The 15,650-nt window shown below is 44.8% G+C and overlaps 2 protein-coding genes across 2 annotated transcripts; both read left to right on the forward strand.

The window, feature by feature from the left end:
* Positions 1-922: 922 nt before the first annotated feature.
* Positions 923-5,789, forward strand: LOC106590884 (GRB2-related adapter protein). Its single transcript, XM_014182065.2, has 7 exons — positions 923-1,145; positions 1,798-1,885; positions 2,251-2,342; positions 3,760-3,879; positions 4,061-4,223; positions 4,530-4,868; positions 5,050-5,789. The coding sequence occupies exons 2-7, from the start codon at positions 1,808-1,810 to the stop codon at positions 5,248-5,250; spliced, it is 993 nt and encodes a 330-aa protein (XP_014037540.1). The 5' UTR covers positions 923-1,145; positions 1,798-1,807; the 3' UTR covers positions 5,251-5,789.
* Positions 5,790-5,960: 171 nt separating this feature from the next.
* Positions 5,961-15,114, forward strand: LOC106590876 (protein FAM83F). The gene is made up of 5 exons (XM_014182055.2): positions 5,961-6,925; positions 12,500-12,667; positions 13,050-13,171; positions 13,616-14,346; positions 14,515-15,114. The coding sequence occupies exons 1-5, from the start codon at positions 6,455-6,457 to the stop codon at positions 14,562-14,564; spliced, it is 1,542 nt and encodes a 513-aa protein (XP_014037530.2). The 5' UTR covers positions 5,961-6,454; the 3' UTR covers positions 14,565-15,114.
* Positions 15,115-15,650: the final 536 nt, after the last annotated feature.

Below are 15,650 nucleotides of genomic sequence, written 5' to 3' on the forward strand. Positions count from 1 at the left end.
ACCCTGTGGGTTGGGACTCCTCCAGTAACAGTATAAACCCTGTGGGTTGGGACTCCTCCAGTAACAGTATAAACCCTGTGGGTTGGGACTCCTCCAGTAACAGTATAAACCTTGTGGGTTGGGACTCCTGCTCACATGCCCCCATCACTTCAATAGATTTTTAGCTAACGGTGGCTAAAGATAGCTGAGGTTTGTAATGGCTGTATAAATGAAACTGAACCACAGATGACAGTTTCTCCTGGCCCAAAGACCTCTTTCAGGGTGAGGAACCTGCTAACATCATGTTGTAAAATAGTGAACTACTCCTTTAAGAAACGCTGTCTCAGGCAATAGTGACCTTGTTGGTAAGAACCCAAACCCACTGGCTGTATAGCTTTAGACTGAGCGGGTGTGTCTGTGTGTGTGTGTATGTAGACTGAGCGTGTGTGTGTGTGTGTGTGTGTGTGTGTGTGTGTGTGTGTACGTAGACTGAGCGGTTGTGTGTGTGTGTGTGTGTGTGTGTGTGTGTGTGTGTGTGTGTGTGTGTGTGTGTGTGTGTGTGTGTGTGTGTGTGTGTAGGTAGACTGAGCCACTGCTACAGCTTCTGATCCTGTATGAAACACAGACCTAAAAACAAATGAGAAAGGGAAAGTGTGTGTTGGTTGCCAGAGAGAATATTGTGTTTGCTTGTGTAACATAAAGTGTGTATTCTCCAGCACATAGGATCATAATGCTGGCAAGTGAAATGTAAAAGGTTATTTGGGTGTTTCCAGAAAGCCAGCTACAGCAGTGCTTCCAAAGGAGGAAGTTTGTCAATGATGAATGTTCTCTTCTGAAACAGACTTTATGCATATTTAGCATATGGCCTCACTGAGACTGCATTGTGGTTTCACCCCTTCTCTCTGTGTGTGTGTGTTAATGTGTGTGTCGTGTGTCGTGTGTGTGTGTGTGTGTGTGTGTGTGTGTGTGTGTGTGTGTGTGTGTGTGTGTGTGTGTGTGTGTGTGTGTGTGTGTGTACGGTGAGACATCTTCTAAACAACTTGAGAACAAGGTTCTGTTTGCGCAACTGCAGGACAGCATCATATCCTGTCTGTCAGAACTGTGACAAGGACAGTTAAAGTTTGGAGCTACCATCTCTACTAACCGTGCTGTCTGGGGGAATCGAAGTATGTATCCGTTTCCTTTACAGTGTTTGTTGTTGTTGTTGTTGTAGTTGTCTATAGGGTCGTATATTCATTAATGATGTGTCAAAGTTGATGTGTTTTGAGTTTCTGTTACAGAACTATGCCTTTGTTTAAACTCTCTATCCTGTCCTCTCCCTTCCTTCCTTCCTTCCTTCCTTCCTTCCTTCTTTCCTTTATCTCTCTCTCTCTCTGTCTTTCTCTCTCTCCCTCTCTTTACCTATCCCCCCTCTCTCTCCATGTCCCTCCCTCTTCGCTCTCTCTTTCCCTGTCCCTCCTTACCTCCCTCTCTCTCTCTTTCTCTCTCTCTCTCTCTTTCTCTCTCTCTCTCTCTCTCTCTCTCTCTCTGTCTTTCTCTCTCTCCCTCTCTTTACCTATCCCCCCTCTCTCTCCATATCCCTCCCTCTTTGCGCTCTCTTTCCCTGTCCCTCCTTACCTCCCTCTCTCTCTCTCTCTCTCTCCCTGTTCATCTCTCTTCTCTCTCTCTCTCTTCCGGGCCCTCCCTACCCTCCTCTTCTCTCTCTCTCTCTGTTCCTCCCTCCCTCCCTACCTCCCTCTTCTCTCTCTCTCTCTCTCTCTCTCTCCCTGTCCCTCCCTCTTCTCTCTCTCCATCTCTCTCCCCCTGAACTCCCCCCAGACTCCCTGCTATGGAGGCAGTAGGTAAGTATGACTTTACTGCCACTGGTGAGGACGAGCTGAGCTTCAGGAAGGGAGACAACATGAAGGTAAAGAGGACAGCAATCCCCTTCCACACTACTAGTGTACCCTAGCAAGGGCACATATATAAGTAGACAACCCATATGTCGGAAGAAATACTCCATGCAACACAGTCTTGCAAACCCATGGTTAGTTGATAGGTGCTGACATGTTGGTCACAGGCCTTTGTTATAGCATACACTAAGCTATGTTGTGAGACGGTCAAATGGCAAACATGGATTAGTCATACGGTATCCACAGCACTTCCTGTTTACACTCTGTGACTTATGTCAATAGTAGGCTACAGTACTTCTCCATACTAACCACTTTAAGTGTGTGTGTGTGTGTGTGTGTGTGTGTGTGTGTGTGTGTCCCACTCCTCTGTTCTCTGTAGATCTTGGGCACCAATGATGACTGGTTGATGGCTGAGCGACATGGAAAGAAGGGATTCATACCACGTAACTACATCGACATACAGCTACCCAGGTCATACTTATTACCCAAGACAATCACCTACCCAGGTCATACTTATTACCCAAGACAATCACCTTCCCAGGTCATACTTATTACCCAAGACATTCACCTACCCAGGTCGTACTTATTACCCAAGACAATCACCTACCCAGGTCATACTTATTACCCAAAACAATCACCTACCCAGGTCGTACTTATTACCCAAGACAATCCCCTACCCAGGTCACACTTATTACCCAAGACCATCCCCTACCCAGGTCACACTTATTACCCAAGACCTTCACCTACCCAGATCATACTTATTACCCAAGACAATCACCTACCCAGGTCGTACTTATTACCCAAGACAACCACCTACCCAGGTCGTACTTATTACCCAAAACAATCACCTACCCAGGTCATACTTATTACCCTAGACAATCACCTACCCAGGTCATACTTATTACCCAAGACAAACCCCTACCCAGGTCATACTTATTACCCAAGACAATCCCCTACCCAGGTCATACTTATTACCCAAGACAGCCCCTACCCAGGTCGTACTTATTACCCAAGACAATCACCTACCCAGGTCATACTTATTACCCTAGACAATCACCTACCCAGGTCGTACTTATTACCCAAGACACCTCCTACCCAGGTCGTACTTATTACCCAAGACATCCCCTACCCAGGTCATACTTATTACCCAAGACAACCCCTACCCAGGTCATACTTATTACTGAAGACAAGCCCCTACCCAGGTCATACTTATTACCCAAGACAATCACCTACCCAGGTCATACTTATTACCCAAGACAATGACCTACCCAGGTCATACTTATTACCCAAGACAATTACCTACCCAGGTCATACTTATTACCCAAGACAATCACCTACCCAGGTCATACCTATTACCCAAGACAATTACCTACCCAGGTCATACTTATTACCCAAGACAATCACCTACCCAGGTCACACTTATTACCCAAGACAATCCCCTACCCAGGTCACACTTATTACCCAAGACAACCCCCTACCCAGATCATACTTATTACCCAAGACAATCACCTACCCAGGTCATACTTATTACCCAAGACAATCACCTACCCAGGTCATACTTATTACCCAAGACAATCACCTACCCAGGTCATACTTATTACCCAAGACAATCACCTACCCAGGTCATACTTATTACCCAAGACAACCCCCTACCCAGGTCATACTTATTACCCAAGACAATCACCTACCCAGGTCATACTTATTACCCAAGACAATCAAGCAGTACTGTGAGTCAGTGTGTGTCGGCTATGTGATGTCTGTGTGTAAGCAGGTGTGAACACAATCCGATGTTATGAAAAATACTAAATACTATTTTGTTTACTGCTCTCCCTCTCCCCCACCCCTTCTCACCACTCTCTCTCCCTCTCTCTCCTCCCTCCATCTATAGTTGGTACCAGGAGAGTGCTAGTCGAGGTGAGGCCCAGGAGTCTCTCATGGCCCAGCCTATAGGATCCTTTCTGATCAGGGGCAGCCAGAGCTCCCCAGGAGATTTCTCCATATCCGTTAGGTCAGTGTGTGTGTGTGTGTCTTTACATTAAAAAGATAGATTCATGTACACGACAACATCATTGACCACATATTTGCCTCATATTTGCATCATATCACTATACCTACCTACCTACCTACCTACCTACCTACCTACCTACCTACCTACCTACCTACCTACCTACCTACCTCTCCTCTCCCAGACACGAGACAGACGTGCAGCACTTCAAGGTGATGGCAGACACCAGAGGGCAGTATTACCTCTGGTCTGAGAAGTTCAGCTCCTTCAACGAGCTGGTGAACTATTATATGAAGAACTCTGTCTCTAAACACAGCCGCATCTATCTGCTGGACACAGAAACACAGGTACTGGTTATAGGTAGTTATAAAGGGTTTATAAGGGGTTTATGAAGGGCTTATACGTAGTTAATAAAGGAGCTGGTGGAGTACTATATGAAGAACTCTGTCTCTAAAGACAGCCGCATCTATCTGCTGGACACAGAAACACAGGCAGGAGTAGAACTATGGAGGATCCCTATTCACTAAATGATGGTGTAGGGTACTTCAAGCTTGATCCGGATAAATAGCTAAAACTGTTCATTATCGGTTTATCGAATCTGAAAGAAAAGTTATAACAGTGCTCTCTCTCTCTAATTTCACTTTTCTTCCTAGGAGAGGGGATTCGGCCAGACCAGGACATCAGCCCCATCCTCTCATCCCCAGCCTCACCAAACCCTGCCCCGCGCACCCCAGCCTCACCTGCCCCTGCCCAGCATACCCCAGCCTCACCTGCCCCTGCCCAGCATACCCCAGCCTCACCTGCCCCTGCCCAGCATACCCCAGCCTCACCTGCCCCTGCCCAGCATACCCCAGCCTCACCTGCCCCTGCCCAGCATACCCCAGCTTCACCAGCCCCTGCCCCGCGCACCCCAGCCTCACCAGGCCCTGCCCAGCATACCCCAGCCTCACCAAACCCTGCCCCGCACACCAGACCCTATACCCCCACCACAGGTATACACTCTACAACCAAATCCCTCCTGTGTGTGTGTGTGTGTGTGTGTGTGTGTGTGTGTGTGTGTGTGTGTGTGTGTGTGTGTGTGTGTGTGTGTGTGTATGTACCTCCATGCATGTGTGTGTATGTATAGAATGAAGCTACGTGTCTAATCAACCCATGTGTGTACCTGTGTTCCAGCGTGCGGCCGTGACCACGGGGGGCGGAGGTCTGATGCAGGTGAGAGCTCAGTATGACTTCAGCGCCGAGGAGAAGGACGAGCTGAGCTTTAAGGCCGGTGACATCATCGAGGTGCTAGAGTGTTCCGACATGTCATGGTGGAAAGGAAGACTGAGGGGACAAACGGGAGTGTTCCCTTCCAACTACACCAACCCTGTATGAGAGAGAGAAAATGGTTAGCATTTAGAGCTAAATAATTATCTTAATTCTTTATAGCAGACGTTCTTATCCGGAGCAACTTAAAGGAGCAATTAGGGTCAAGTGCCTTGCTCAAGGAAATATTGACAGATTTTTCACTCAGGGATTCGAATCAGTGACCTTTCGGGTTACTGACCCAACAGTCTTAAACGCTAGGCTACCTGCCTCCCTAACAATTCTATTTCTGAGAGAGAGAGAGAGAGAGAGAGAGAGAGAGAGAGAGAGACAGACAGACAGACAGACAGACAGACAGACAGACAGACAGACAGACAGACAGACAGACAGACAGACAGACAGACAGACAGACAGACAGACAGACAGACAGAATAACGATTAGCTTTAGCATTAAATATATATATATTGTAACTTTCTTTCTGGTTTATTATCAATGTACTTTACCATACCATAGGCTTATGTCAGGATAACACAACTATTTAAAGCTTCACTTTGCGTCAGAACACAATTATTACTGTATGATTATCAAATAAATGCATTTTCTGTAAGCCCCTGTATAAAGCCTTGTGTTAATCAACGTTGCAACATAGCTTCCATTCATTTTGAGTTTGACTTTTGTAAGAGCAAAATCCTTGGATCAACTAACTGTGGAATCACACCAATTCCAAGAAGAGTCACAAATATCTGGGTTGTTCGAAGTCCAACAATAATCACAGTCTGACAGTCACTTGCATGATAGCCACATAAGCGTTGGGTGCTTCCATAGGGTGATTTCCGTCATATAACAAGGTTGTTATTGTTCCGCCCCTATGGCAGGTAATGCCGCGTTCAAGACAACTGGGAACTCTGAAAAGGATGTGCTTGGAATGGTCATCCAACTCGGAATTCATATAGCTCTAGGATGCCCGAGTTTCCGACTTGGAATTCCGATTTGGATGACCATTCAAAAGATTTTTCACAGACGGAACTCGCTTTTTTTTCCCCCCGAGTTCCCAGTTGTCTTGAACGCACTGATGTCGGAGATTTCCGAGTTCCAAGTTCCCAGTTTTCTGAACGCGGCATTTGAGGTTTGCTGTCAAAGTCAAACGTCACACAGGTAGCCTAGGTAGGTAGGTGACCGTGTATCTTCCGGATCCTTTTCAAATCACACGGTAGCGGTTGTGCGACTTTACCCAAAGGCTTCAGTACAGCCGTGACACAGCGGTGTCCAGCCATGGCCGAGTCCCAGCTAACATGCATGGAGGACGGCCACATCAAAGAGAACGTCCCGGAGTCCAAACCGGAGTTTTACTACAGCGAAGAACAACGCGCGGCGGTTGAACAACTGCTCAAAAACGGTGACGGCGCGTTCAAACTGCGACTGAAAGAGGACAAAGTGAAAGACTTTCTCTCGGCTCGTGATATTAAAACGATAAGGAACACTTTCAAAGAATATGACACTGAAGATGAAGAGAAGTCCGGAGAATTAAAGGCGAAACCCAACGATTCCAAAGCGGACTCGGGGCACCATTCGACGTACTGGCCGCAGATGTCGGATACAGAGGTGCCGCCGTTGGATCTCGGTTGGCCCAACGGGGGTTTGTTCAAGGGGGTCACACGCGTGGCAGTTCACACGCACCCGCCAAAAGAGAACGGACCGCACATCAAGGAGGTCATTCGTAGGCTGATCCAAGAAGCTACCAAGGTGAACTGTGGGTATATACTGTTCTGTAATGATGTAATAACATCAGGATGAGCTGAATAATGCAGGACTAATGACTGTGTTGTATTGGTTTATTGTTGGGATAGTGATAGCCATGGCCTATGTATCTCAAATGTGAGTTAGGAATCTAACTCATGAAGCCATTTTTTTCATGGGAAAGTAATCTTTATATTAATTTATCGGAGAACTTAAAATGCGTCTGCGGGGGTTAGGGGAGAGGCGGTGATTGGATAGAGAGAATGAATGGATTTCCCGAATAAAGGACTGATTATTAGAGGCGTGTCTCAGCGGAGTGAGAAATAAGGTGTGTGTGTGTGTGTGTGTGTGTGTGTGTGTGTGTGTGTGTGTCTGCATCAACAGGGGCCTATGGAAGTGAGTGTTTAAACTCGTAGAGCAGTGATCATCAACTAGATTCAACCGCGGGACGATATTTTTTGTTGAGAGGATTGTCGAGAGGCCTGAACATAATTACAAATCATTTGTAGACTGCAAATTGACCGCAAGAAGCCCAAACAGATATCATTTTTGACCAAAACATAATTATTTCAAACCTTGCTTAAGTTTATATACAATCACGTGTCTCTCTGTTATGCTTGGGAATTCTTGGGAACATATTTCTTAAATTAAAATCACTTGGCGCTGATTTCCTGGTGTTTTTACAGTCTTTTACGTCCAACAATTAACCTTTTTTTAAAAATTTGTTTGTTATTATTATGATTTCCAGTAAACTTGGGAGGTCATCCACGGGCCATGAATCCTGTCTGATAACACATATCATTGTTGAATGCCCTCATTGAACGAACAGCTGATTTCCCTATTACACAGGAAACATTCTGTCATGTCAATTAAAGTTAGGCTAGCTTTCATGATTAGGCTATTCAGAGAACACATATACAAAGACACACACACACATTGTCTGTACTTTCCACCTTTTTTGGATGGGTACAACCTCACATTAAAACAACACAGGAGAGATAAAGGGGGTTCTATTCCATTGTGATGAATGAACAAATCACTCAGCATGTTGGCAGCACATAACAGTGGTGAACTTCAGTCAGAGCTGCTTATTTGAGTTGCCTTTAGCGACGTTTGTTTTAGTCATTTTGGACCCACCCATCTTGACCCAGTCAGTCAACCAGTCAGCCAGTGAGTCATCCAGTCAGAGCCACCCAATCAGCAAGTCAGTCAGTCAGTTAGTCAGGCAGTCAGTCCATGACACATTTCCTCCGTTTGTACAACTAGGTCTTAGAAGAACACACAATCACATCGATGTCTTGGTCCGGTCTGGGTTTGGCCGTCATTGTAAACAAGAATTTGTTCTTAACTGAATTGCCTAGTTAAATAAAGGTTCAATAAAACAGGTAAAAAATGATTGTGTCAATACAGTATATTGTTACAGAAGTATGATGATAGTTGATGATATGTTAAACCTGGGCCTATGTCATATACAGTATGATACATATATGACAGTGTGTTAATGTGAGTTCACAGGGCGGCAGGTAGCTTACAATGTCATGGAAATGTGCATACACTGTCTATCTATACCTACAGGGGATTCCCCCTGGGTAGTTCACCGCTCTGGGCTGAAGTTTCCTCACCTTAACCATTAGTGGGAGACATTTAAAACTGACCCAAGATCAGCACCTAGGGGCAACTTCACCCTACTAGTGAGTGAATGAGAAAATATGAAAGTAATTTCTCAGGTGTGTGTGTGTGCCAAACAGGATTTCATGGAACACCGCAGCCGGATGCTTTGAACCAGTTTGTTTCATGTTATGAGAAATGGAGAGAATGTGGTTGCAAGTACACATCACCCACACATCAAATCAAATAGTACAGCCAGTGTAGACCTTACTGTGAAATGCTTACTGACAAGCCCTTAACCAACAATGCAGTTAGAGAAATAGAGTTAAAAATTAAAAGTTAAAAAATAAATAAAATAAAGATCACAAGAAAATGACATAACAATAACAAGGGGTCAATGTAAATAGTCTGGGTGGCCATTTGATTAGCTGTTCAGCAGTCTTATGTCTTGGGGGTAGAAGCTGTTAAGGAGCCTTTTGGTCCTAGACTTGGCGCTCCCGTACCGCTTCCTGTGCGGTAGCAGAGAGAACAGTCTATGACTTGGGTGATTGGAGCCTTTATTTTTTGGTCTGGTATGGAGGTCCTGGATGTCAGGAAGCTTCGCCCACAGTGATGTACTTGGCTGTACTCACTACTTGGCCGTACTTGGCCGTACTCACTACCCTCTGTAGCACCTTACGGTCAGATGCCGAGCAGTTGCCTTACCAGGCAGTGATGCAACCGGCCAGGATGCTCTCGATGGTGCAGCTGTAGAACCTTTTGAGGATCTGGGGACCCATGCCAAATCTTTTCAGTCTCCTGAGGGGGAAAAGGTGTTGTCGTGCCCTCTTCATGACTGTCTTAGTGTGTTTGGACCATGATCGTTCGTTGGTGATGTGGACACCAAGAAACTTGAAACTCTCGACCCGCTCCACTACAGCCCCGTGCAATGTTAATGGGGGCCTGTTCAGCACTCCTTTTCCACAAACATGCACAGTCTTGTACAGCTAACCTTGTGGGGACACACAATTCAGTCCCATTCAAAATCATATTTTCCCTAACCCCTAACCCGTACTCTTACCTTAACCAAAAACCTGACCTTAACCTACCCCTAGCTCCTAACCCTAACCTTTAACCTAGTTCTAACACTAATTCTAACCTTAACCCTAAACCCCCTAGAAATAGCATTTGACCTCATGGGGATTAACAAAATGTCCCCAGTTGGTCACATTTTGTATGTTTACTATTCTTGTATAGTTAAATGTATAGTTAAACAGGTCCACACACACACAGTAGTGATACAGGGACCTACATAATCAGGTGTGGTGTGTTTAGCTTAGCATACTGTGGTTGTCTTCATCTACATACAGTTGAATAGATTACTGTGTAATCCACATCACAACATTTACATGGATGGCATAAACAATGAGTGGATTTTGTTGCAGCTACTGTTAGATGGAAGACATTGTGATGTTGTAGGTTTTAACTTGAATTATTTCATACTGTAACTTGTTGTTTCTCTTTGCCCGTACTCATAAAGTGTATGGGTTAGAGTAGGAGTGCTGATCTAGGATCAGGTCTCCCCGGTCCATGTAGTCTTATTCATTATGATCTAAAAGGCCAAACTGATCAGCAGTCCTTCTGTACGAGGCTTTGTGAACACAACACAGACCCTGTTGTTACAACAGAGAACCCTTCACTCAGCATGTTTTCTCTGGAGGATGTGATGTCAGCATACAGCCTTTTCCTTGTCTGAATGAGAACATTCATGTGAAACGTTTTCCTCCTCCACCTTTCCCATTACTGAGGTCATCTCAAGAATACAGCTTTTGTAGGCATGCTAGTTAAGCCTTGTTCACATTGGCATTTTGAAGTGACTCAAATCCAATTTTTTTGCATATCCGATTCAAATCTGTTATTTTCATGTGGTCTGAACAGCCAAAGGCCACATGGAATCGGATATTTCAAGCCACGTTTCAAACCACCTTGGTAGGCCCTTTCAAAAAGGACTTGTTTCATCTTGTACTTTGAGGGTTAAAAAATTAAAAATAAAGTATTCAAACACTATGATAGAACATTCAAAGCAACAGGGAAACATCCATGGCAGGCATTATTGTCACCTGGGCTTGCTACATAACTTCTGATTAATAGGAAGCATGAGAGCCACCACCAATAAACATACACCAGTCGTTACTATGACAACTAGCATAGCCATGTCAGAAAATGGCTGCTGTCTGAACACACACAAATCTGATCTGGTCACTTGTAACTTGGTGTTTGGACAGTCAGTATTCCAAAACTGATTTAAAAAACAAAACTGATTTGAGCATTAAGGCCTGCAGTGTGAACACGGTTTTAGTTTCACATTCTGTCACTGTAAGTGAATGATTCTTTCTTATCTTACTCCCAATAGAGTTTATTATGCCCATATTGTTTTGTGTACAAGGAATTCCTTTATCTCAAGCACTATAAAAAGGTCCACTCCTTCTTGTGATGCAGACTGAAAAGGCAGTGTTATGTTGTGGACACATTCAAGTCAATGTATCGGTCTCATCCTACTCCAGAGAGTTCTAGGTCCATGGAAATTCCTACTTTTTCAATAATTCCCCATATCAAACAGAAAGTAAAAGCTAAGCAGAACAGAACCAGTTCTGGGGAAAGATAATAGCTGAGATTCCACTTTCTAGTTCCTTCCTCAGGTGTTTTATGTTGTGTTCAAACGCTCCCCACATACCTGTCTCTGTCTCTGCTTTGTCTCTGCCTGCTTTGTCTCTGGCAGCCTGGCAGCTTTGGGGAAACTAGGAGACATGTTGGGGCAGCTAGGAGACGTGTTGGGGCAGCTAGGAGACGTGTTAGGGCAGCTAGGAGACGTGTTGGGGCAGCTAGGAGACGTGTTGGGGCAGCTAGGAGACGTGTTGGGGCAGCTAGGTGACGTGTTGGGGCAGCTAGGAGACGTGTTGGGGCAGCTAGGAGACGTGTTGGGGCAGCTAGGAGACGTGTTGGGGCAGCTAGGAGACGTGTTGGGGCAGCTAGGAGACGTGTTGGGGCAACTACAGGGATTTTTCTTCCATTGAAATACGTAGGGAGGCTGACTACGCGTTTTTTCAGGCCCCTATGTCCAAACAATGTAAAAATGTTAAAAAATATATAAAATATATATATATATCCAAAAAATATGTATAATTTTCAGGGATAAAAAAACACTTTCAGTGTAAATTTAAACCACTTAAACCAGATATAAAGTATTTAGTAAAGATAATGGACATATATATTTATAGTATAATCTCTGAGAACTAACAATCACCAATGTTAAAGCTCAGGGAGAAAGTTGAAAGTTCCCAAAACAATGAATTTAGCAGTATTTATTTAGTTATGATGCTGGAGAAAAAGAACACAGCCTTAGCCATGGCACAATGCCTAGAACTGCAGGAAACTAGATTTAAAACGGCAACATTGTCTCTCAGCTCAGTTGTAAAATGTGCAGAATTGCAGGAATTAGATTAAAAATGAGAAAAATGTCTCTACACCGCCAAGATGTCACTGTTTATAAGCCTTTATAACACCCTGGGTTTAGTGTAAGCCTACGGGTTTAGTGTAAGCCTACGGGTTTAGTGTAAGCCTACGGGTTTTCTGTAGGCCCAGCTTGTGCTTTCAGCCCGACAGTCAGTGATTGTTCTATGGTCTTTCGTCACGGAGGTTTTTCATTGTTTTATTGACTTTCAAGTGATATGATTCACTACTATTGTTCTTAATCCCTCTTTATTTCCATGTATTGCTCTAGCTGTATTTCAAATACATTGTGTAAATTGTATGTTTTTTTTATGTAGTTGTTGACCGTTAAATATAGTTTGATTTGAATGTATTTGTTTCTCCCTCCAGGTGTTTAAATAAAGTTTGATTGTATTTGATTACCCCTGCCTCCATGTGTGTTTTAAATAAAGTTTGAGTGTATTACATTTTTAAATAAAGTTTGATTGTCTTTGTATCTTTCAGGTGTTAGCTATAGTCATGGACCTGCTGACAGACATCCAGATACTGCAGGACCTGCTGGACGCAGCGTCGCGGCGCTCCGTGGCCGTCTACATCCTATTGGATGTCAGCGGGGTTCCACACTTCCTGGATATGTGCTGCAGGCTGCAGGTCGGAGCTCAGCACCTGCGGGTAAGAGACGGTCCCTCCTACTGAAGCAGAGGAGCATTGAAGGCTTTAGGCTACTCACTTATGTGTTGTACAAGGGCCCTGTGTCATGTGTGATCATGTGACATGCCTGGGGGACCAGTAAGGAAAAACTGTAAGTCGCTTTGGATAAGAGCGTCTGCTAAATAAATGAAATGTCAAATGATTTTTGGCATCTTAAATTCAACAGATTTCTATGTTAATATGCACAGATGGTAGTTTGGATATGGGAGGTTTAACACCGATGAGTTGATGGCTTTCTGTGTGTATGCAGAATCTTGCTCGTCTGCGTGCATTTTGTTTATGACTGTGTCAAGTTACCATAACCCTAACCCTTTTATATAACTGTGTGTGTTGTATCTTTCAGAACATCAGGACTCGTACAGTTCAGGGTACAGGGTTGGGTCTGTCCTTCGGTCGACTCCTTGGTTCTTTGTGTAGTAAATACATGCTGGTGGATGGGGACAAAGTCATGTTCGGCTCCTACAGGTGAGAGAAAGTATCTCTCTCTCTCTCTCTGTCTGTCTGTCTGTCTGTCTGTCTGTCTGTCTGTCTGTCTGTCTGTCTGTCTGTCTGTCTGTCTGTCTGTCTGTCTGTCTGTCTGTCTGTCTGTCTGTCTGTCTGTCTGTCTGTCTGTCTGTCTGTCTGTCTGTCTGTCTGTCTGTCTGTCTGTCTGTCTGTCTGTCTCTCTGTCTGTCTGTCTGTCTCTCTGTCTGTCTGTCTCTCTCTGTCTGTCTGTCTCTCTCTGTCTGTCTGTCTCTCTCTGTCTCTCTGTCTGTCTCTCTGTCTTTGTCTCGTGTGTGTTACTCTGTGTTTATTTCCAAGACACAACATATATCTGTTCGTTCTCTCCTAGCTTCTCTTGCTGTGTGTGTTTCACTGTGTTTTTATTGAAGACCTAAACATCGTTCTTGTGATCTTCTTCTCCTCTAGCTTCTCATGGAGTTCGTCTCGGATGGACCGCAACATGATCACGGTCATGACTGGCCAGGTGGTCGACTTCTTCGACCGCGACTTCTGCGAGCTCTACGCCATCTCCGAAAAACTGGACCTCTACAAGGAGTTCAACCTCAGCCCACCTCCCAAAATGGCCGCCGCCGCGCGGCTCAAGGTGGAGCCCGTAAAACCCCAGATACGAGCCGCCACATCCAGATTCCAGGTTAGTCTAGGCCACTCGCGTAGAGGTGATCTCCAGGTGCCTGCACATAAATACCACAACCCCAAATACTCTTTGGTGTACGGGAATAGTGTTCCTGGACTGATGGGGTCCTTGCAGGATCTACCAGGCATAGAAAAGACAGCTATAACTGCGGGTCCTGAGGGACTAATGCAGGTGAACAGCGAGTGGTTGGATCAACTCACCCCGCTACCACCCGACGACGGGAAGATAGGGGTGAAAAAAAACAACAGCATTTTGGAGAAGAAATCCCGCTCTTCTTTTAAGAAACTCTTCAAGGGGAAATCGACAGCCAATCAGAGCGTGGTCACCGGGGGTGATAGCCCGGCAACCAGTCCAATCTCCTCCCCCACATCGTTGGGAACCAATAGTATGGAGGAGATGAATAACCTTGAAGTTATGGTGAAACAACCAATGAAGAGTAAGAAGTCTAAAATGAGCCTGAAGAGTGCTTCTCAACAGACTGTCAACACACAAGACAATGACAGTAAGTTGTTTTTCTTGTCTCATTATTTTAGCTCAGTTTGATTCTCTCTCCCTCCTTCTCCCTCTCTCATCGTTATGTCAATACCTGTATTTCTCTGTTTATCTCTCTCTCTCAAGTCATTTAACCAAAGCACTTTTCTTTCTTTCTTCCTTCCTTTCTTTCTTGCAGGCGTGAAGAGCCGTAGGCCATCAACAAAGAACAAATGTAGTCCATCCTGATTCAAAACCTGAGTCAATCCGGAATCAAACCACCCCACTCAACTGGTGCTCTGTGGTCTTCCATAATACCTTTGGGATCTGGTGCAATAATTATTAGAATGTGTCAATTCTACTTGCTCTGTACAGAGATATTCTATGGACAAACAGAGCCTTCCTGTGCCTTAAAGCTGAGATCCGCGATAGGTGGAACAGCGCCACTGGCCGACCCCAGGCACATTAGTTGTTGTTTTTCTTTTGAGGAAAAGAGCATCCATGTTTGAAGTAGTAATATTGTGGTAATATTGTAAGTGGACGTGGCGGTTTCATCACTATGGATTCCAGGTTGAAGAAGCGCTGTCACTGAGCACCAAGTCTATGATGCTTATTATACCATGTAAAGAACAATGTCATGTTGCCTTGTGAAGTCTTGTATGTCATTAATGGGACTTTTAGGTGTGTGTTTCATGCTGTGACCAACGTATGTCAATGATAAGTGGATTGTGGAATGGATTTGAATGGATATTTGAGTGTGTTTATTCAGTATATATATAAAAAAAACATGTTTCTCTGAGTTTTCTAGTCGTGTAACATTTGTGGCCTGATTCACCAGTGGTAGTTATGTGTGGTGATGTTTAAGGTTTCTGTGGTCATGCCTTTATCTTCAGTGAAGGCACTGTAGACAGTGATGATTCTGGTCTGCCATCTAGTGGCTGTAGACCTGACTGAGCAGAATAGATTCAATAGCTGTAACACGTGTTCTGACGCTCTGACGTGTGTGTGTGGTTGGTGGACTAGTTTAGCACTGTGTTGCTGATGGGACCAAGCATTGTCACCTCCTCACAAATACATCGTATCCCCTCCCCATCTCTCTCTGTCCTCCACCCTCTCCCCCTCTCTCTGGGTGTTTGCACAGTTCTAAGCCTCTCGCTCTCTCTCAAACACACTCCCATCCCATCCCTCCCTCCTCTCTGGGTGTTTGCTACAGCTCTAACCACAGAGAGGAACCACAGGCGTGAGGGGAACTGATGCAAGGGAGGACCGATGTGTGTGTGGCGCAACACTGAAACAGGAAGTACAGAGGCACACAGGAAGGCGATGAGAGGTGTT

Source organism: Salmo salar, chromosome ssa02 (genome assembly GCF_905237065.1).
Source record: "Salmo salar chromosome ssa02, Ssal_v3.1, whole genome shotgun sequence".
In the NCBI taxonomy this organism is placed as follows: Eukaryota; Metazoa; Chordata; class Actinopteri; order Salmoniformes; family Salmonidae; genus Salmo; species Salmo salar.